Source organism: Balaenoptera musculus, chromosome 6 (assembly GCF_009873245.2).
Source record: "Balaenoptera musculus isolate JJ_BM4_2016_0621 chromosome 6, mBalMus1.pri.v3, whole genome shotgun sequence".
Taxonomy (NCBI): Eukaryota; Metazoa; Chordata; class Mammalia; order Artiodactyla; family Balaenopteridae; genus Balaenoptera; species Balaenoptera musculus.
Window position 1 is genome coordinate 93,301,032 of NC_045790.1, and position 23,773 is coordinate 93,324,804.

General features: G+C 42.1%; 1 protein-coding gene across 1 annotated transcript; it reads right to left on the reverse strand.

The window, feature by feature from the left end:
• Positions 1 to 2,969: 2,969 nt before the first annotated feature.
• On the reverse strand, positions 2,970 to 23,200 carry TXN (thioredoxin). Its single transcript, XM_036855125.1, has 5 exons — positions 23,044 to 23,200; positions 12,076 to 12,180; positions 11,559 to 11,618; positions 3,733 to 3,798; positions 2,970 to 3,238 (listed from the first exon to the last, which is right to left on the reverse strand). Exons 1-5 carry the CDS (start codon positions 23,065 to 23,067, stop codon positions 3,176 to 3,178), a joined length of 318 nt encoding a protein of 105 aa, XP_036711020.1. The 5' UTR covers positions 23,068 to 23,200; the 3' UTR covers positions 2,970 to 3,175.
• Between the last annotated feature and the right edge of the window lie 573 nt (positions 23,201 to 23,773).

Sequence of the window (23,773 nt, forward strand, 5' to 3'; positions counted from 1 at the left end):
AGAGCATCTCAGAAAGCTCTGAGAACTCTTCCACCCGTTAGAAGTCAAGACAGTTTATATATGTTTTTTGAGACAAAGGGCTGTACATTAAATGGTGCATTAATGACAGTTTACATAATCCAGATTTAAGTGCCATTGTGGTAGGTCATGTGACCCTTTACAAGATCAAGAAGGAATATTATCTTTTAAGAAGTTGTCTTATTGATGCTAGGTGAATGTTGCTGTTTACGGTTGAGCAGGTATTCCTGCTGATGGGGGAGGTTTGGTCAACGCATCATGTGGATACACAATGCACAGTGAGGGGAGGGGGGGGGCCAAAGGGCAGAGAAGAACTTTTATGTTTAGATTTTTCTTGTCTTGCCATAAATATGAATTTTATTTCACATTCTATATTACCTAGAAAGGATTTATCATATTGGATTCAACTATTTCTCTATTGATGGAGATCCAATTTCATGCTGCTATAAACAATGCTGCAACAATCATCCTTGGACATTTTTCTTTCCAAATGATACTTTGTTTAGGATGGATATGAAAAGTGTGATTTCTGGGTCATTTCTGATCACTCACTCTTCAGTTCTCACCAACCTGGCTTCCATCCCTATCCTTCCATAAGAATTTTGTCACAATCACTCTCCATTTTGTTTTCCTGTCATCTTTCTTAGTATCAAAACAGCATTTGATAGTTGACACACCTTCCTTTTTGAAATGTTTTTTTTTGCTTTTGGGATAAAACCCTCTTGGTTTTCCTCCTTCCCCTCTGGCTTCCATTATGTCTCTTTTGTTGGTTCCTGCTCTACTTGGTCTCTAAATGTTGGGAGCTCATCAAGCTGTCTTGAGCCCTCTTTACTCTGGATTCTCTTCCTGGGAGATCTCACACATTTAAGAGCCATCTACATTACATCTTTCAAATTCCTATTCCAGTCCAGGCTGGTACCCAGCAGTCTGCATAACATCATCTTAAATGTACACCACCAAAGCATGACTTAACATGTCCCAAGAGAATCTGGCCCCCCCACCCCCATCCTTAGCTTACTCATTACATGGCACCCCAACCACCCATTTGCTCAAGTCAAAAACCTGGTACTTACTCTAGAATCCTACTCCTAGATGTCCCTCGGATTGTCTTTCCTAAATGTTGAGTCCATACTCACTTTGTTCCCTCTCTCCCACCATCAACCAATCACAGGCATCATCATCTCTGGCCTAGGTAAATGCCAAAGCTTAACTGATTTTCTAGTTCTTTGCCTCCTTCTCCAACCCATTTTCAATACAGCTGCCAAAATGAACTCTTAATATCCAAGCATGTTACCTCAGGCTTACCCTTCAATGTCCTCCCTTTGCACCTAGAACAAGCCTTGGATGACTGGGTGCTGCCACCAACTGCCTCTATTTCATGCATCTCTGCTGGGTCTACAGTGTACCAAGTTCTCTGACTCAGGGTCTTGCTGCATGCTGTTCTCTCTGCTGGGAAGTAGAGTGCCTGGCTCTTTGCTGGTCAGTCTTTTTTCACCATCAGGTCTCAGCTTAGTCTCCTGTCAGAACCATTCCATCCCAAGCAGGTCCCCCTATTAGTCTCAATTACTGTGCCCATTTGTTTTTTTTTTGTTTTTTAATTTTTATTTATTTATTTATTTTTATTTATGGCTGTGTTGGGTCTTTGTTTCTGTGTGAGGGCTTTTCTCTAGTTGCAGCAAGTGGGGGCCACTCTTCATCGCGGTGTGCGGGCCTCTCACTATCGCGGCCTCTCTTGCTGCAGAGCATAGGCTCCAGACGCGCAGGCTCAGTAATTGTGGCTCACGAGCCCAGTTGCTCCGCAGCATGTGGGATCTTCCCAGACCAGGGCTCGAACCCGTGTCCCCTGCATTGGCAGGCAGATTCTCAACCACTGCGCCACCAGGGAAGCCCTGCCCATTTGTTTTGGCCTCACAGTATATTCCAGTCTGTTATTCATTAGTTTGCCTCCCTTTCTAGAATGTAAGCTCTATGAGAAGGGTGTCCTATTCACAGCTATATCCCTAGCCTAGCACAGTGCCTGGCACATAATAAGCATCCAATTAATATCTTGAAAGTTCATCTAAGTTCAGTATCCTGATTTTCAGATGAGGAAAGAAACCCAGCTAAGGGCCCATCATTTTACCTAGTTATTACATTGTTACACTGAGCAGCAGTGTAATAGTTGAGCATGCACTCAGGCTCCAGACTCGCTTGGTTTGAATCTCGTATCCTCCACTGACTAGTGTGATGCTGGGGATATTACTTAACCTCTTTGCCGGTTTCCTCACTGGGAAGTGGGGATTACAGTGCCTACTTCATAGGATTGTTGCAAAGATTAAATTAATATAAGGATGGTGAGGGGCATATGATTTAATTCTGATTTTCTACTGTACAAATTTAAAAACTATTTCTGCAAGCATTCCTCCAGCCCTTTGGGTCTAGAACACAAGAAACAATGTTCTTTGAATGAAATTAACAGTAACGTCCACACTCTTTACTGCTTAGGTTGGAACTTCTATCTGGCCTATAAAACCAGTTTCTTAGATACTTGAGAGAATCAAATAATTCCCACAGTAATGTTTGCGGGAACTCCCTTGTGAGCCACCTATGAAAAATTCCTAACAGATAATAGAAATCCTTTACCATTAGCAAAATTGGCACCTCACTGTAACCTTTGGGACAGGAATCTGAAACCAGAGATAAACAATTCCTTCATGGGCAGACATCAATTTTGGTCATGAGGACCATTCAGAGAGCAAAGGAGATCTGCTTGCTAGAACAAAAAATAATACTTTCTCTGTGCATAAGGTCAAAAATAATAACAGAATTTTAACATATTACTCTATTATCTGTGCATTGCCTCCAATAAGATTTTCCTAGAAGTACAAGAAAAATCTTCAATCAGTGGCCTACAAGGTTAAAAAAAAAAAAAGTGATCAAGAACATATGAAAATAACTAGGACATTAAATATCATCAAATGGCCAGTTTTCATTTATTTTGAAAACTATGCAAAGACACCAGACAGTTTTAAAAAGGGTACAGTTAATATTTTATTGTCACTTATCAGATGGCAGTTAGGTATATAGTCTTCATACTTGATCATCTTTCCTTTTTGTAAATAAAAAAAATTACAAGTTTTAAACAGCCAAAGGCTGGTCCTGTCTTCAGAAGACATGATTAGATTAATTCATTAATGGTGGCTTCAAGTTTTTCCTTATTAGCTCCAGAAAATTCACCCACCTGTTGAGAGAATATTGAATTGCCATTAGATGTAGCATTGCATCCCTATTTTGTATATCAGATATGACCACAGAATGGGCCTGGGGAGGAGAGGAAGTATAAGCTTATTTAAAATTTACATCCACGGGTAACACCCAGTTCTTTAAAGTTAAAAACTAAAACTAAAACAAAACAAAAAAACCCCTCAAAAGTCAAGACTCAGTTTTTTTACACAAATACCTCTGAACAAGGATAAATGCACTGTGATATAAATATGAAGCACCAATCACAGAGATTAATCACCAAATCCCTGTGATTTTAGTTTTAGCAAAGATCAATTATCAATGAGATGTCACATTATGTACTTAATGAAGAATGACATATTTAAATATTCTTAAAAGGAAAAAACGGGGATGTGCTTCCCAATGTGAAGGGTAAGTCACTTCAGTTTCTTCTTTTATATATCATGCTTTCCTATTACCCAGCTGGTTTTCTTCAAGGTCAGATGTACCTACCTTCTGTCCCTTTTTAAAAAACTGGAAGGTTGGCATGCATTTGACTTCACACTCTGAAGCAACATCCTGGGGGGGAAGGGAGGTGTAGAAAGAAGATAAAAAATAAGACTATGAGGAGTATTGAGCTCTGGCACCCGTGATCTAAAACCAGATTCTTTTTCCTGTTATATATCCAGAACTCAGCATTAGGCCTTTGTGCCAATTTTTATATGCTTAAACAAGGACTACAATGGCAGCACAAAAGCCAAATTGGTTATATTCTTAATTAAAATTCTAATTAATATGTACTCTCATCTTTGAGAGATACTAGAATCAGATTCTATACAATGACTCAAATTGTTTAATCGAATTATTCCCAGTTGTACTGGAGTGAGGTACATAGATGATGATCATAAAGGCAAAAGTTTAGAGTTAGGGAGAGGAACAACTTATTTACAAAGGACTTGTTCAAGAATAAGGTCATGGTGATCTAGAGGGACAGCTCCACACTGGTTTTTCTGTTTTGTTTTGTTTTTTAAAGATTTATTGATTGATTGATTGATTGATTGCTATGTTGGGTCTTCGTTTCTGTGCCAGGGCTTCCTCTAGTTGCGGCAAGCGGGGGCCACTCCTCATCGCGGTGCGTGGGCCTCTCACTGTCGCGGCCTCTCTTGTTGCGGAGCACAGGCTCCAGACGCGCAGGCTCAGTAGTTGTGGCTCACGGGCCTAGTTGCTCCATGGCATGTGGGATCTTCCCAGACCAAGGCTCGAACCCGTGTCCCCTGCATTAGCAGGCAGATTCTCAACCACTGTGCCACCAGGGAAGCCCCGTTTTTGTTTTATAACCCCTACCTCTCAACACCTTGTTCACACCAGGTTTGGGGGGGGGGGAATGCCATGAAAATGGTTTGGTTTGGACAAGAGTTTCAAGTGAACAGGTCCATTAGGGATCAAATACATCAGCTTGGCACCGCAAAGAGGATCAGGAGAGAAGTGAAGAAAGAACCACACAGCCCTCACCAAGCAGCAAAAGCTGTGGAGGACACCAACCACGGAGGCAGAACTCTGAGAAGCAGACCACGCAAACCAAAGAACTTCCACAGGAAAGGAAGGAAGGTCAGCTAAAAACACCGTGGTGACTTCCAGGTGGGAATTTGGGAGTAAGGGGCATGGGAATTAAAAATGGAGTGGTCCTAGGACTTCCCTGGCGGTCCAGCGGTTAAGACTTCAAGCTTCCACTGCAGGGGGTGTGGGTTCGATCCCTGGTTGGGGAACTAAGATCCCATATGCCAGGCTGCATGGCCCCCCCGCCAAAAAAAGGAGTGGTTCTTAGATTGAGCCACCAGTCAATGGTAGCACACCAGCCTAACGTCACCTGTTCCTCTGATGGGAAGAAAAGTGTGGTTTTACGTCTTTATGAAATTGCACATGTCCTGTTGCCAGTTTGGGCAGGAAGGGTGGTGGACACTGCTGTTTCCAGATAACCTTTACTTTTTCTTTAAATGCTCAGCAACAAGAAGCACAAGGGCAGTAATGGCTGCAATAAAATGGCTAGTATGTACTGAATGTCTACTATATTCCAGGCACTAAGTACTCAACTGAAAGCAACAGTCATAAGGAAATTACCAAGAACCTGTGATAAGACCATCAAAATGAAGATCATAACATTTTAATTGTACCAATTTACAATTCCAGAAATTTCCTTGTAGTATGAGAATCCAGGATGGAAAATGGGGTGGAGAGTTGACAGGAAGACAATGAGCTGCGCATATCAAGGTTCTGGACCGTGAGTAATGGGGAAACCAGAAGATGACAAGTTAGAAGGGTAGAAGGACTGGTTTAGCTAAAAGGTTGGAAACTGGTTGTCTAGGGGGCTGAAGCTGGTCTAGATATGTTACTTGGTTCATGTAAATGCTTAAAAAAAAAAAAAAATCTCTGAATTGCTTGAATATTTGGGAACACTGGGCCGGCCCCTCCCAGCACTTGGAGAGCAGCAGTTTAGTGCAGTCCCTTCCCTCTCTCTTCCTGACACTTGTAAGCCGCCAGTTGGATACCATCTTTCATGCAAGCAGCTGGCAGAAGCCTCAAAAGAGGTGGGTGTTAGTTTTGTTTTTATAATACCACAGTGGAAGGGCAGTGGTCTGGAAAGTGTGAACCACCCTTTCCGCCACTTCTAATCATAGAAACATACAGGGGGTGCAACTGACCTGCATCACATATGAAAGCATGCAAAACAGGACCTGGAGATAAGTAAGTAAGGAAGAAGGAGCAGAAGGACCTTGAGCTCACTTCCTCTCTCGAGCACACCAAAATCACAACTAATTGTTAAACAACCATTGACAAAGACTGGAACCTACCAAAAAAAGATATTCCACATCCAAAGACAGCAGGACCTGAACACTGATCACAACGTTCAGATGAAAAAGCTAATCGCAAAGCTTCATCAGCAGAAAATACAGGCTCCCAGTCAACGGAAATGAGAGTCTCATTGCTGGTCTCAGATTCTGGATGCCTTATACCTCTCCTAGCCAGAGCTTAGCATTCCTGCATTGGTACAACTGCCTAACTTACAATAAAATAAGACAAAAAACTAGAAACAAGATAAATGCTCAGAAGTGGTGTCAATGCTTTGAGAAAGACTTGAAGTGTTTTTTAAATCACGTTCATATGTTTTATGTCTTAAAATTGCAGTCAAGGGCTTCCCTGATGGCGCAGTGGTTAAGAATCCGCCTGCCAATGCAGGGGACTCGGGTTCGAGCCCTGGTCCGGGAAGATCCCACATGCCGTGGAGCAACTAAGCCTGTGCACCACAACTACTGAGCCTGCGCTCTAGAGCCCGCGTGCCTAGAGTCCATGCTCTGCAACAAGAGAAGCCATGGCAACAAGAAGCCCACGCACTGCAACGAAGAGTAGCTCCTGCTCACCGCAACTAGAGAAAGCCCGCACACAGCAGCGAAGACCCAGCACAGCCAAAAATAAATAAATAAAATTTAAAAAAAATTGCAGTCAAGTCTTTACATGGTAAATTTTTAGTTGAAGCATTAAGAATTCTCTCATTGGGTATGAAAGTGATTTTTTAAAGGTGACGCAGGATTCTGTACCATAATTGAATCCACCACACTGGGCTTTTAGGTTACGCACATTCTTGTGAATAAATTCAGACGTGTCCCAGGGCAAAAAAACTTAAAGTTGCTCGGTTTAAGAAGATCATTTTCAATTTTAATTATTTAGATAAGTATAATCTCACCTTTTTATGGTCCGAAAGCTGTCACTGTATGGATGGATCATTTTAACTCACCTGCTGGTCAATATGTAAAAGGCTCAGATTTTGCCTAAGCATCTCTACACTATGGTTCAATCCCCACCCATGAAAGTAAGCATTGCTAAGGGAATGAAAATATTCACTTTAAAGGCTCTAGATACACATGATTAAACCACCTCCCAATTTGAATGTGTCAGTTTATCAGTATGTATCATGATTTCTGACATCCAGTTTAAGATTTTTCATGTAACAGGATCCATCTGCCCTTCCCTACGCCAGTCACTGAATGCATGTGCTTTACTGGATTTAGAAAGAGACTCCAGTTCTGTGAGTGAACTGTTCAGGCCCATTTCTGCAATGGCCACAGAGAAAAACAGTTAATCAAATTCTTAAGAATATAAGAAATGGGGCAGTTAATGTGCTTGACAGTGTATCACTTCTACATGTTCAGTATTTTCTAGAATTTTTATGTTTGGATTTCTTCTAGCTTGTATCTGGGGGCAAAGAATGAGGTAGAGATGCAACATCTTAACCCCAAATGGTTAATTGTTAATGCATGGTTTAATAGATTTGATTCTACTTTTTTGGACTTTTTAGTCTTGTCCATGGATCTACATACCTACTCTGGTTACAAGACCACACTGGTTTAATTATTGCTGCTAATGTACTTTATGGGGCCTGTCCTTTCCCATCCTCTATGACTTCCCTCCTAATTAGTTTCTTAAAATACTTTCCAGGATTTTCCTGACTACATTATTTCACTATGTCATGATCAATTTCCCAAAAATGTTGGATGAATCTGAGAGTACCAACTAGCATTTTAATAATACCGAGTCAACATCCTGGAAGACAGTATACCCATCTAGTAAAATCTTTTACGGACCTCAGTAAAGGTTAGTAGTTCTATAACTAATATTTAATCTCTGCTGCCTCTGTTAATGTTTTATTTTTTTTCTTTTGTTTTCTATTACTTGTTCTATGGACCATTTGCCCACTCCTGTAGTGATCTGAAAGGCATGCACACTTAAAAATTAAGTAGTTACCTTTGAGGTTTTAAAAACATTCTTGATCTCAAGTTTATCACTTCCCTCATTTAAAAACAGAAAGCTAGTCACTCTCTAATGACAGACCCAGTTCCTGCCATTTAAAAAAAAATAAACAATCTGGAACTTGTGTAGTCATATAAACACTGCCATAATCAGGATACAGAACTCTTCCCTCACTCCCATAAAACCTCCTCAGTAGCTTCTTTGCGGTCAAACACTCCCCCTCTGCCCCCCACCCCTGCGCACATCCCCCCTTCCCGCCCCCCGCCTGTTCTCCATCCCTATAGTTTTGGCCCATCTCAGATTTTTATTAGTAAGTGTAACGAGGCTACATTTTACCTTATTAACTTTTGTTTCATTGGTTTCTAGCTCAGCACGCTGTATAGCCAAAATAACTTTAAATCTGCTGTTGTCACCTGTTATTAACTCATTCCCGGCTATTCTCATCATAATGGAAACACATGGCATTCTAAAACGTTGCAAAACTATCAGGCCTAAGTTACTTTGTTTCTTTTTAGCTTATAAGTATCATACTCTGTAGAGTTGGGAGTAGAGTCCACTGTTAAGGAAATAAGATCAGTCTATCATTTTCAAAAGTAGTATTCACACTTCACTATGCATACAGAGTTGTTTTGTGTGTGTACCACATTATACGTCCATGCCTCCTAACTGTCCATTTGAATCTATTACACCTAAAAGATAATCTCTTCCAGCCCAAGTGTTTGGAGATTTTTCTATTTTCTTTGCTGTTTGCCCCAAAGATACTTATAAACATTAAGTACCCTGAGTCTGCATGGACAGGAATTATCTGCATAAAAAATATAAAAACAAATTCAGCCCTAAAATATTCCATCTATTTAATGATATGATCTAATACTCAAAATAATGAATTGATGTCATTTTTATCCCTCATCTGCATTCTTTTCAAGCCAAAATCAGGGGATGGTTTTACCTACAGCATTCCAAAGCAACAAAAAGAAGATCCACTCGTGTAATTCATAAATTCCATGGGGGAAAAACAACTCACGGATTGATAATGAACTCCTTTTTGTTTGAATTAACTGCCTTGCTAACTGCTGAATGGCCAGGTAAGTAGGAACTGACAGACTATTGCTGTGTGTATGGGGTGACCAAAGGGTTCTGGAATTCAATTTTTAATGCCGCAAAAGGTTGATAAGGCTATTTAGACAGTGTAATAGTTGTCATTAAGAGTATTAAAAAAAAAAACCACACATACAAAAAATCATATGTTGCTCAAAGTGAAAGGTCCCCAACTTATGAGGAGGTCACTTCAAGGTCTAGAGGTCTACATACTTTCAGGGGGATGCTGAGGATGACAACCGCGTCTAAAGGAGGGGCTGTCATATTGAAGTCTGGGCCTGCTCTGCACACCTGCTTCCCAAAGGTTTTGGATTGAGGCAGAAAGCATTGGTCCTGGACCCAGCACGGTACAGGGGTCAAATCCACAGGCTCTGCCTCAATCAACCTTTTTCCCTTCTGTGTTGCAGTCCCATTATCTGTTCAGGGGGGATGCTGATAAAAATAGTTCTCAATGGTCACTGCCTGGATGAAATGATACAATGTAGGCAGAGGGCTTAGTGCAGCATCTAGCATATGTTAGTACTTCCGAATAAAAATGTATTCACTTGCTGTCTGATAGGGTCAGTACCAGTTTCTTTAGTCCCTTCCAGGTGCCATTTTCACCCGGCTAAGGTGACGAGATTTAAAAAAATAAGTTAGGTTAAAATAGGGAGCAAGAGTTTTTTTCGCAAACAACACATGCTGTCTACTCTTACTTAGAACAAAAACCCAGGACACATTAGAATAACTTTACTTGACAACCATACCAATTCATTCATTCTTCACCTACCACAGGTCAGACAGGTGTGCTGATAAAGAGGAAACAAAGGCGAATAAGGACAGGGTCCCTGATCCCAAGAAACTGACAGACTAATGAAGGACAGACACAAAGATCGTTATAGTAATAGCTAAGCTTACTGAATGCTTATCATGTGCCAGGCACTGCTCTAAGCACTTCACAGGTCTTATCTCACATGATCCTGACAACTGCCTTATGATGCTGGATTTATGATGCCATTTAACAGAGGCTCAACCTGAGGCACAGAACAGATAACTTCACCAAGCCCACAGAGCTAATAAGGGACACGATCCTCCCATTGGACAACCATCAATCCACGAAAAAGAGGGGCAGAGGACCCAGGGGGACACAGAGGAAGGGAACTAACCTAGTCTGGGCATAAAAGGGAGTAACTAGAGGAGAATTCCTGGAGAGGATGTGAAGCTTAAGTCAAGGAGCTTGTCCGGCAAGAAAGAAAGATGAGAAATGTGCTGGGAATAAGCAATGTGGTACTGGGAGGTGCCCACAGGCTTAGAAAATACTGCCATACATTTCCCCCCCACACACCCTTTTTATAGACCCTTCTGGACCTTTAGCAGGATTTCCATGTTTGCTCAATGAATAATCAACCTTACAAGGTTGGTGGGGGCAGGTATTAAGATCTGGTCATAGACAGAAGAACCAAGGCTCAAGGGATACTAGAATGAGCCTAAAGCAGAAGTCACTGGGCCATGGGGCCATGACTGGAAGCCAGGTCCAGCACCTTTGTTGCCACTTCATACCCTAACCCACTCCTGCCCTGCTGGGGCTAAGCAAACCTGCCCACACACATTTAAATCCCTGCTCTGCTACTTACTAACTGTAACTCCATGGTCAACCTGGGCAGGATGACAGGACAAAGGATTAAATGAATCCATACTTGTTATGCACAAAGAACAGTGCACCTGGCCCAAAATGCTAAACGAGCATTTGTTAAATTAAACCAATCATCTTGAAATGTTCCCCCAAATTCTTCTCTCAGCTCTCTATCAGACATCTTGGTGTTTGGTCTTTTCAATTTCTGTTTGTTAAGCAGCTCCTCAGAATGTTAGGTAGATTACTTGGGCTTTTAGAAAGAGACAGGTGGGGCTTCCCTGGTGGCGCAGTGGTTGAGAATCTGCCTGCCAATGCAGGGGACACGGGTTTGAGCCCTGGTCTGGGAAGATCCCACATGCCGCGGAGCAACTAGGCCCGTGAGCCACAACTACTGAGCCTGCGCGTCTGGAGCCTGTGCTCCGCAACAAGAGAGACCGCGATAGTGAGAGGCCCGCGCACTGCGATGAAGAGTGGCCCCCACTTGCCGCAACTAGAGAAAGCCCTCGCACGGAAATTAAGACCCAACACAGCCACAGAAAAAATTAATTAATTAATTAATTAAAAAAAAAAAAAGACAGGTGACTAGTAAAGATGGGTAACAGATGCCTTAATCATTCTATTTTAGGATGTGATGTACTTAGCTCCTGACATCTAGGATTAAGCTCATAATTGGCACAATCACCCGTTCTTCTGAAATAAACTTTTTAAAACTAGGGTTGTAATTCTAGTGTTTTACTTATTTATGAGAACAAGCAATGTGTAATTAATTCAGAGAAAAAGGCCAATGCAAAAAGCTCAACATTATTCCAAATTTCCAGCCACGTACCTGACAGTCATCCACATCTACTTCGAGGAACACTACGTTGGAATACTTTTCAGAGAGAGACTAGAAAATTAGGGGAAAAAAAAAAAATCCACAAAGATTTAGCACTGGGCAATGGCAGCCAACACACTCAAGCTTCTTAAATGGAAACTTAAAAGTAGGGACTAAAGATCCAAATATTTAGGGATGGGTAAGCATAAAAGACATTTTCCCTGAATCAATCAAATTCTCCTTGGTATAAAATGATTTGTAACATCAACTCTGATTCCTGAACTTCAAATAGGGCCCATGTTTCACTGTGAAGAAAAACAAAACCACTTAAGACAACCAAATTAACTGCTGAAAGTTGTCTTCAATAGGCTGTATGTGTCAAACCTAAATTGTCATGCTATGATTTTTAGACCAAAGATCCGACAACAACAAAACCTCTGTCCTTCTTTCCTAGCTTTGTGACCACCAACCCCAAACAAACACACTAATAGTTTACAAAAGCAGAAGTTGTTGGCTAATAAATACTTACATGAAAGAAAGGCTTGATCATTTTGCAAGGCCCACACCACGTGGCTGAGAAGTCGACTACTACGAGGTTCTCTCCTGCACTGTTCAAGGCTTCCTGAAAAGCATACTAAGGGAAAGAGAAAAGCAGATGTTGTTAAGAAGTTACATTTATTTCCAAAAGCCCTGATAAAATGCGACACAAAGCACAATTTGGAGGTCCTGCTTTCAGGGCCTATTTTTTATTTTTATTTTTTTATTTTTTCATTTTTATTATTTTTATTTTTTTTATAAATAAATTTATTTAAAAAAATGAATCATCAATGAGTAGAGAATTTGTCAAAATCTAATGTAATCAGATCAGGAAAATCTGGGGATCTGGAAGCACAGTAATAGAAATTGCTAGGGACAGACAAGATGAGTTGACTGGCTAGGGATGGGCCGGAGGAAGCTAGAGGTTTGATCACACATTCCAGACATACTGGCAAGAGTGGAACCAATAAGAACAACATTTTATATAATAATAGACTCTCAGCTTCCAGAAATCTTTATTGTTACAATTGTTACAGGGTGAAATACAAATGGATTTTCCAAATGTTAAATAAATTCATGAAAAATAAAAAGGCAGGGCCTATTTTTTTTTAATAAAAAAGGGAAAACAAAGCAAATAAACTGTTTGAAGAAATCCTACTGTGGTGTAATGTTATTTGATAAGATGAAACAAGTATGATGTATACAGTGTATCAATATTCATGTCTTCATAAATATAAAATATTAATTGGTTAATCCACATCCAAACTAAGTAAATGAAAGGAAAATAAAGACATTTGTATTAAAAATGTATCCACATCTGGACTTCCCTGGTGGTGCAGTGGTTAAGAATCCGCCTGCCAGTGCAGGGGACACGGGTTCGAGCCCTGGTCTGGGAAGATCCCACATGCCGTGGAGCAACTAAGCCTGTGCGCCACAACAACTAAGCCCGCATGCCACAACTACTGAAGCCCGTGTGCCTAGAGCCCATGCTCTGTAACAAGAGAAGCTACCGCAATGAGAAGCCCGCACACCGCAATGAAGAGTGGCCCCCCGCTTGCCGCAACTAGAGAAAGCCTGTGAGCAGCAACGAAGACACAACGCAGCCAAACAAAAATAAATACACAAAATAAATTTATGAAAAACAGTTTCCACATCAAATCTAGGTATAATATATAGTAGACATTCACTAAATGCTCATTGATTGATCCAAGGAATCACACTTCAATTGAATAAATCACAAAGGCACAGAATCTTGCAACTAAAACACCACAAGTTATTTTAAAAACTAAAACTTTTTGATTAAGTTAATATTGTCTATGGTAGAACATCCAAAAGCTCAAAAAAATAAATATCAATCAAGGAAAATAACCTTCTCCACAGCCTTACACTCACTGCTGACATTAAGCATATGTCCTTATACTCTTTTTAATGGAGTATCCAGAATTGAGATCATACATGCTATCGTTGATTTCTGCCCTCACTGTTGACCAAATGAAAAAGTTTTAGTCCCTCATGAAGGGAATTTTCTTTGTTATTTTTTGTAAGCAATGCTTGTTGAAAAAAATTCCACCAGTAGAAATGATCAAGAAATCCCTTACCACCAACCTCCCTGAATAATTTACCAATGGTTTTGATACTGTAACCCTAGCAACCTAACCTTCTAGTTAACAAGGGACGACTCTTTTTTAACCACAGTCAGTCAGCTGGTGCTGACCAAAACCAAGGCCATGAAGAGAAATAAAAACACAAACATCTATATCTGAAGTCTCGGTTTTCTTCAAGGGGAAAAATGCAGTCACATTGGTTTAATTAAAAACCGCCCCCCTCCTTTAAAAGCTAAGAATCAGATCAGATTTGGTCCAAGTAAAGAAGAAAGTAAATAAAGCACTGTTAACAACAAAAACAAAAAAACTAAAGTGAATTCCTCTGAAGTTACTTCTCTAGATTTCTAATTTCTGCCTCATGTTTTTTGGGGAAAACAATTCACAAATGGTGTTTCCTGGAATGGTAGGTCATGACTTCTGTACCCTTTTCAGTTATGCAGGTACAAACCTGCATACAAATAAACACACCACACCTTTGGGTGTGGGGAGGTGTGTGCATGCAGTGGAGGGTGCACACAGAGAGTAAGAAGTACAGAAATTATTTTCCCAAACCATCACCGGTTTTTTTCCAGATGAATTTCCTTCAAAGCCTTCCCTAATGTGACTTTTTTAGGTCAAACCAGCCATTCTTTACTGCAAGATCCAGATAAGACAGGAAAATAAAGATTGACAATGTCTGGTCAGATGAATACATGGTTTTGTGAACATGGCTGGCCCTCAGTAAGTACTGGTGAGGTTACTCTCAACCTAGAATATCTTTCAGCAATGACTTTTGACTTCACTGAACATGAGTCGCAGAGCCAGGTATATGTTAAGACTTCATGACAAGTTCTATTCTCTGGATAATAAAGTTTGCCTAAAACAGACATCAGTGTGAGAATGATTCAATATTATCTGACTAAGAAGCAAACCATAATTTCTACCTCTCAGAAACTACCAGTGAGGACTGATAAAGGTCCCCATCACTAACACAAACATTCTGAAAACAAAACAATGTATTTGGGGCAGATGAATAAAAGCAGCATCTAGCATCTCTTTTCCTAAACACACCCATTCCGAAGGTAATCAACAGGCATAAGAGTGGTTTGTAAAGCATTTAGCAAAGTGCCTGTGTGTTAAAGTTGGGAGTTCAAGAAATGGCAGCAGGGACTTCCCAGGTGGCACAGTGGTTAAGAATCCGCCTGCCAATGTAGGGTACATGGGTTCAAGCCCTGGTCCGGGAAGATCCCACATGCTGAGGAGCAACTAAGCCTGCGCACCACAACTACTGAGCTTGCGCTCTAGAGCTCGTGCTCCACAACAAGAGAAGCCACAGCAATGAGAAGCCCGCGCACTGCAACGAAGAGTAGCCACTGCTCGCCAAAACTAGAGAAAGCCTGCACACAGCAACAAAGACCCAACAGACAAAAATAAATAATAAATAAATTAAAAAATATATATATATATATATAATGAATAACAATCCTGCAGCCTGTGGAACAAAAACCACATTCACAGAAAGATAGACAAGATGAAAAGGCAAGGGACTATGTACCAGATGAAGGAACAAGATAAAACCCCAGAAAAACAACTAAATGAAGTGGAGATAGTCAACCTTCCAGAAAAAGAATTCAGAATAATGATAGTGAAGATGATCCAGGACCTCGGAAAAAGAATGGAGGCAAAGATCGAGAAGATGCAAGAAATGTTTAACAAAGACCTAGACAAATTAAAGAACAAACAAACAAACAGATGAACAATACAATAACTGAAATGAAAACTACCCCAGAAGGAATCAACAGCAGAATAACTGAGGCAGAAGAACGATAAGTGACCTGGAAGACAGAATGGTGGAATTCAGTGCTGTGGAACAGAATAAAGAAAAAAGAATGAAAAGAAATGAAGACAGCCTAAGAGACCTCTGGGACAACATTAAACGCAACAACATTCGCATTACAGGGGTCCCAGAAGGAGAAGAGAGAGAAAGGACCAGAGAAAATATTTGAAGAGATTATCGTAGAAAACTTCCCTAACATGGGAAAGGAAATAGTCACCCAAGTCCAGGACGTGCAGCGAGTCCCATACAGGATAAACCCAAGGAGAAACACGCCGAGACACACAGTAACCAAATTGGCAACAATTAAAGACAAAGAAAACTTACTGAAAGCAGCAACGGAAAAATGACAAATAACATACAAGGGAACTCCCATAAGGTTAACAGCTGATTTCTCAGCAGAAACTCTACAAGCCAGAAGGGAGTGGCATGATATACATAAAGTGATGAAAGGGAAGAACCTACAACCAAGATTACTCTACCCGGCAAGGATCTCATTTAGATTTGATGGAGAAATCAAAAGCTTTACAGACAAGCAAAAGCTAAGAGAATTCAGCACCACCAAACCAGCTCTACAACAAATGCTAAAGGAACTTCTCTAAATGGGAAACACAAGAGAAGAAAAGGACCTACAAAAACAAACCCAAAACAATTAAGAAAATGGTCTTAGGAACATACATATCAATAACTGCCTTAAACGTGAATGGATTAAATGTTCCAACCAAAAGACACAAGCCTGCTGAATGGATACAAAAACAAGACTCATATATATGCTGTCTACAAGAGACCCACTTCAGACCTAGGGACACATACAGACTGAAAGTGAGGGGATGGAAAAAGATATTCCATGCAAAAAGAAATCAAAAGAAAGCTGGACTAGCTATACTCATATCAGATAAAACAGACTTTAAAATAAAGAATGTTACAAGCGACAAGGAAGGACACTACATAATGATCAAGGGAACAATCCAAGAAGAAGATATAACAATTATAAATATATATGCACCCAACATAGGAGCACCTCAATACATAAGGCAACTGCTAACAGCCATAAAAGGGAAAATCGACAGTAACACAATAATAGTGGGGGGCTTTAGGGCTTCCCTGGTGGCGCAGTGGTTGAGAATCTGCCTGCTAATGCAGGGGACATGGGTTCGAGCCCTGGTCTGGGAAGATCCCACATGCCGTGGAGCAACTAGGCCCGTGAGCCACAACTGCTGAGCCTGCGCACCTGGAGCCTGTGCTCTGCAAGAAGAGAGGCCCCGTGCACCACGATGAAGAGTGGCCCCCGCTTGCCACAACTGGAGAAAGCCCTCGCACAGAAACGAACACCCAACACAGCCAAAAATAAATAAAAAAAAAAAAAAAAAAAAAAAAAAAACACAGTTCGGGTACTTTCTTTTAAAAAAAAAAAGAAAAAATAATAGTGGGGGACTTTAACACCTCACTTACACCAATGGACAGATCATCCAAAATGAAAATAAATAAGGAAACAGAAGCTTTAAATGACACAATAGACCAGATAGATTTAATTGATATTTATAGGACATTCCATCCAAAAACAGCAGATTACACTTTCTTCTCAAGTGTGCACAGAACATTCTCCAGGATAGATCACATCTTGGGTCACAAATCAAGCCTCAGTAAATTTAAGAAAATTGAAATCGTATCAAGCATCTTTTCTGACCACAACGCTATGAGATTAGAAATGAATTACAGGGAAAAAAACGTAAAAAACACAAACACATGGAGGCTAAACAATACGTTACTAAATAACCAAGAGATCACTGAAGAAATCAAAGAGGAAATCGAAAAATACCTAGAGACAAATGACAATGAAAACACGATGATCCAAAACCTATGGGATGCAGCAAAAGCAGTTCTAAGAGGGAAGTTTATAGCTATACAAGCCTACCTAAAGAAACAAGAAAAATCTCGAACAATCTAACCTTACACCTAAAGGAACTAGAGAAAGAAGAACAAACAAAACCCAAAGTTAGCAGAAGGAAAGAAATCTTAAAGATCAGAGCAGAAATAAATGAAATAGAAACAAAGAAAAAAATAGCAAAGATCAAGAAACTAAAAGCTGGTTCTTTGAGAAGATAAACAAAATTGATAAACCATTAGCCAGACTCATCAAGAAAAAAAGGGAGAAGACTCAAATCAATAGAATTAGAAACGAAAAAGGAGAAGTTACAACAGACACTGCAGAAATACAAAGCATCCTAAGAGACTACTACAAGCAACTCTATGCCAATAAAATGGACAACCTGGAAGAAATGGACAAATTCTTAGAAAGGTATAACCTTCCAAGACTGAACCAGGAAGAAATAGAAAACATGAACAGACCAATCACCAGGAATGAAATTGAAACTGTGATTAAAAATCTTCCAACAAACAAAAGTCCAGGACCAGATGGCTTCACAGGTAAATTCTATCAAACATTTAGAGAAGAACTAACACTCATCCTTCTCAAACTCTTCCAAGAAATTGCAGAGGAAGGAACACTCCCAAACCCATTCTATGAGGCCACCATCACCCTGATACCAAAACCAGACAAAGATACTACAAAAAAAGAAAATTACAGACCAATATCACTGATGAATATAGATGCAAGAATCCTCAACAAAATACTAGCAAACAGAATTCAACAACACATTAAGAGGATCATACACCATGATCAAGTAGGATTTATCCCTGCGATGCAAGGATTCTTCAATATACGCAAATCAGTCAATGTGATACACCATATTAACAAATTGAAGAATAAAAACCATATGATCATCTCAATAGATGCAGAAAAAGCTTTTGACAAAATTCAACACCCATTTATGATAAAAACTCTCCAGAAAGTGGGCATACAGGGAACCTACCTCAACATAATAAAGGCCATATACGACAAACCCACAGCAAATATCATTCTCAATGGTGAAAAACTGAAAGCATTTCCTCTAAGATCAGGAACAAGACAAGGATGTCCACTCTCACCACTATTATTCAACATAGTTTTGGAAGTCCTAGCCACGGCAACCAGAGAAGAAAAAGAAATAAAAGGAATACAAATTGGAAAAGAAGAAGTAAATCTGTCACTGTTTGCAGATGACATGATACTATACATAGAGAATGCTAAAGATGCCACCAGAAAACTACTAGAGCTAATCAATGAATTTGGTAAAGTTGCAGGATACAAAATTAATGCACAGAAATCTCTTGCATTCCTATACACTAATGATGAAAAATCTAAAAGAGAAATTAAGGAAACATTCCCATTTACCATTGCAACAAAAAGAATAAAATACCTAGGAATAAACCTACCTAAGGAGACAAAAGACCTGTATGCAGAAAACTATAAGACACTGATGAAAGAAATTAAAGATGATACCAACAGATGGAGAGATATACCATGTTCTTGGATTGGAAGAATCAACATTGTGAAAATGACTATACTGCCCAAAGCAATCTACAGATTCAATGCAATCCCTATCAAATTACCAATGGCATTTTTTACAGAACTAGAACAAAAAATCTTAAAATTTGTATGGAGACACAAAAGACCCCGAATAGCCAAAGCAGTCTTGAGGGAAAAAAAACGGAGCTGGAAGAATCAGACTCCCTGACTTCAGACTATACTACAAAGCTACAGTAATCAAGACAACATGGTACTGGCACAAAAACAGAAACATAGATCAATGGAACAAGATAGAAAGCCCAGAGATAAACCCACGCACCTATGGTCGACTATGACAAAGGAGGCAAGGATATACAATGGAGAAAAGACAGTCTCTTCAATAAGTGGTGCTGGGAAAAGTGGACAGCTACATGTAAAAGAATGAAATTAGAACACTCTCTAACACCATACACAAAAATAAAGTCAAAATGGATTGGAGACCTAAATGTAAGACTGGACACTATAAAACTCGTAGAGGAAAACATAGGAAGAACATTCTTTGACATAAATCACAGCAAGATCTTTTTTGATCCATCTCCTAGAGTAATGGAAATAAAAACAAAAATAAACAAATGGGGCCTAGTGAAACTTAAAAGCTTTTGCACAGCAAAGGAAACCATAAACAAGACGAAAAGACAACCCTCAGAATGGGAGAAAATATTTGCAAATGAATCATAAGACAAAGGATTAATCTCCAAAATATATAAACAGCTCATTCAGCTCAACATTAAAAAAACAAACAACCCAATCCAAAGATGGGCAGAAGACCTAAATAGACATTACTCCAAAGAAGACATACAGATGGCCAAGAAGCACATGAAAAGCTGTTCAACATCAGTAATTATTAGAGAAATGCAAATCAAAACTACAATGAGGTATCACCTCACACCAGTTAGAATGGGCATCATCTGAAAATCTACAAAGAATAAATGGTGGAGAGGGTGTGGAGAAAAGGGAACCCTCTTGCACTGCTGGTGGGAATGTAAATTGATACAGCCACCATGGAGAACAGTATGGAGGTTCCTTAAAAAACTAAAAATAGAATTACCATATGATCCAGCAATCCCACTACTGGGGATATACCCAGAGAAAACCACAATTCAAAAAGACACATGCACCCCAACGTTCATTGCAGCACTATTTACAATAGGCATGTCATGGAAGCAACCTAAATGCCCATCGACAGACGAATGGATAAAGAAGTTGTGGTACATATATACAATGGAATATTACTCAGCCATAAAAAGGAACGAAATTGGGTCATTTGTTGAGACGTGGATGGATCTAGAGACTGTCATACAAAGTGAAGTAAGTCAGAAAGAGAAAAACAAATATCGTATATTAACGCATGTATGTGGAACCTAGAAAAATCGTACAGATGAACCGGTTTGCAGGGCCAAAGTTGAGACACAGATGTAGAGAACAAACATATGGACACCAAGGGGGGAAAACCACGGTGGGGTGGGGATGGTGGTGCGGTGAATTGGGCGATTGCGATTGACATGTATACACTGATGTGTATAAAATTGATGACTAATAAGAACCTGCTGTATAAAAAAATAAATAAAATTTAAAAATTTTTTAAAAAAAGAAGAAAAGAAATGGCAGTGGCCATTCTTAAAAAAACTTTTCATTTCTTCCTCCTCACTTTTATAGTCCATTAACCCACTTGGAGCTGAAATGGCTCCAGTGGCTCTAAACTACCAAAACCTCAGAGTTGTCTTGTCTGGCCCACGGCACCAAGTCCATCAGGATGAAAATCTAAAGTGTACTCAATATTTACAAGAAACATTAGCTTAGCTTTTGATTGACTCTGGATCATAGTTTTGAAGATCAACTGATTATCAGGGATTTGGGCCCCAGGCCATAGTGCTTTTCTGGGTAATGAATTTCCTGTCACCCTTGTACATCTTGGTACTGATGAGGGGAGGAGGGTGCCACAATTACGACAACTAAAATAGGGAAAGACCGAAATGTGCTCCAGGAACCAATTTTCTGCGTGTAGTGTTTGGATTCTGAGACAATTCATATAGACCAAAGATTTCTCACTCCTTTCATAGGTTTTCACATGTTCTACTGATGAGGTCACCAGACTCTGCAGAAGACCACCTGCTCCTCCCCTTATAGACTGTTGTTTGTCACTCAGTAGACACTGAATAAAAATATGTGAAAAAACTCAATATTAAGGCTCTCTCTTTTCTTTTCTTCTTTTTTTATAAATTTATTTATTTTTGGCTGCTTTGGGTCTTCGTTGCTGCACACGGGCTTCTCTCTAGTTGTGGCGAGCGGGGGCTACTCTTCGTTGTGGTGCACAGGCTTCCCATTGCGGTGGCTTCTCTTGTTGCAGAGCATGGGCTCTAGGCGCGCGGGCTTCAGTAGTTGTGGCACGCGGGCTCAGTAGTTGTGGCTCGCGGGCTCTAGAGCGCAGGCTCAGTAGTTGTGGCACACGGGCTTAGTTGCTCCGTGGCATGTGGGATCTTCCCGGACCAGTGCTCGAACCCGTGTCTCCTGCACTGGCAGGCGGATTCTCAACCACTGCGCCACCAGGGAAGCCCAAGGCCCTCTCTTTTCAACCAATGAAAAGGTTGTTAATAAGTCATAAAAGGTTCACATCCCTTGACCCTGCACTCAAGACCTTAACCTGAGGAAACAGCCTGAACTCTGTATAAAGCCTCACGAACAGAAACATTCACTGAAGAGTGGAAAACTGCCCAAATGTCCAGCAATGTCTTCAGATATTGAAATTATTACAAAAAGCTTCTAATTACATGGAAAGTGTTCAGGCTAAATTAGACGACAAACACACAGCTCGGAAATAAAAATAACCTCAACTATTTTGTGGTTGCGTCTAGGAAACAGAAGATCTCCCTTTCCAAACCTTCTACAACGATCTTTATGTTTTCTGGTTGTAAAAGGAACAAAAAGATAAGGAACCATTAACAGACAAACTTCCATTTCCAAAGCTAACCCCAGCACCTAAACCAGGTCGGGGCACTCGACCCGCCTTTCCCCTGCTTTACTGGGGTGGGCGGTATCGCAGGGTAAACGGTTTCGTCCCACTGTTTGAGTAACATCAGTTTTCTCCCACTCAGTTTTGTGCCTCTGCATTTAACATCCACTTCTTGAGGGGCCACAGTACACCAGACACTGTTAGGCTCTGAGTTTTCCGAGCAGGAGGGTATTAAGTTTGCAATAACTCTCGACATGCAACACTTTTTGTCTTGGGCATTCCTAAAAGGACAGAACCGCCGTCTGGGTACCCGAAAGCCGACGAGCACACAGCGGGGCGCGGCCGCTCTCAGGGGCACTCCTGGCTCCAGCGAAACCCACCGACCACGAAATTCACCGTGGGTGAATCACAGATGGTTAGGGCAGTGAAGGTCCCTGGGCCCAGCCTTGGGGGCTGAGTCATTCCAAAGCCAGAGCTGCCGGAAACACGCCGGCGCCGCAGGAGGAGGAGTCCCGAGGGCGCGGCCCGGACTTCACCTCCTTGCCGCCACCTGGGCCCCTAGAGCCGGACTTGTACAAGCGAAGGGGTTTGGGGGTGTCTCCAGCCCGGAACCGCTCCCTTCGCGCGGATGCAGCACGCGTCAGCTCTGCGGCCAGGCAGTGCTGGAGGCAGCCGGGGGTGTCCGGCCTAGATCCACGCCCCAGGGAGCTCACTGCACCCAGCGCGGGTGGATCACGCCGCTCCCCGGGGAGAGAGTGGCAGCCAGCAAGCCCGGGCTTTCTCCAAGGAGCCCTCCACCTCCTTGCCCGGGCCCGTGTCGGGGCCAAAGGCAGACTCCCTCCATCCTTTACCCAATCGCGGTTTCCCGGCTGGGGTGGGGAGGGGGCGGAGGCTCAGTGGAGGACTCCAGGGCGCTCCCCACGCGCGTGCATCCCCCGGGCGCATAGGTTACGCGGACCTAGCGCTCCAGGGCACGCTCCACCGCCCCGGGAGCGCCCAGGCCCGGGCTTCTCGCAGTCCCAGGCCGAGTCGCCGCGTCCCCTTCCTCCAGGGATGCGAAGGGGCGGCCTGCCCACCTCCGGCCCACCGCCTACCCCACCTGCTGGGGCTGCGCGCCGCGCCCTGGCCGGCCCCGGAACGCTTACCTTGCTCTCAATCTGCTTCACCATCTTGGCTGCTGGGGTCTGACTAGCGACCTTACACTGGAATATACGGAAGAGGATCCAAGACGCCGGACGAAGCTTGGAGAGCGCGCAGCCCGCTTTCCCTTTATAGCAACGGTGGGCGGGGCGGGCGGGCGCGCGCGGCGTAAGTGTGGCGGGGGCGCGCCCGCTGGGGCCTCCTGGGCCCGCCAAGGCGTCTGGGCTACGCCCCGCCTCCCGGATGCGGCCGGACGGGGGCGGGACCGCCGGTAGGGGCGGGGCCGGAGAGGCAGGGCTGGGGCAGGGCTGGGGCGGGCGCGGGGCGGAGCTCCTGGGAGTCCTCTGGGCTGGAGACCTTCGGCGCCTCCCACCTGTACCCCACCTGGGAGTGGGGATGGGTGACGTGAAGGGCGCCTGCACTGTGCATGGCGGGCGGAGGCCACCCCCAGAGCTACAGGGTCACCTGGGAAGGGGCCAGCCAGGCCTTAATCGGACGTGCCCAGGCTCGAGAAGAGGCCACCTACGACTCCTCGGAAAGGCCCGTCGCACCCCTGCCCGCCAGCCCCGCGAACCCCACAAAATGCTGAGTAACGATAACCAGGAAGTGTTTCTGCGTGTGCACCTCCGCCTCCTTTCCGGAATTTATCGCGAAGGTTCTCTTCTCTTCCCTCCTTCCTGTTTTTTCACTTTAACGGGGAACCTGCTGCTCCAGCGTGACACAGCAGTTTAGTGC

What these genes read in the sequence shown, in the direction of transcription:
- TXN (XM_036855125.1), bottom strand. Translation starts at nt 23,067, where the DNA reads ATGGTGAAGCAGATTGAGAGCAAG. An exon ending in TGATCAAGCCTTTCTTTCAT is followed by an intron (nt 11,619 to 12,075) that starts GTAAGTATTTAT and finishes CTAATTTTCTAG; the next exon opens with TCTCTCTCTGAAAAGTATTC. An exon ending in TAGATGTGGATGACTGTCAG is followed by an intron (nt 3,799 to 11,558) that starts GTACGTGGCTGG and finishes CTTCCCCCCCAG; the next exon opens with GATGTTGCTTCAGAGTGTGA.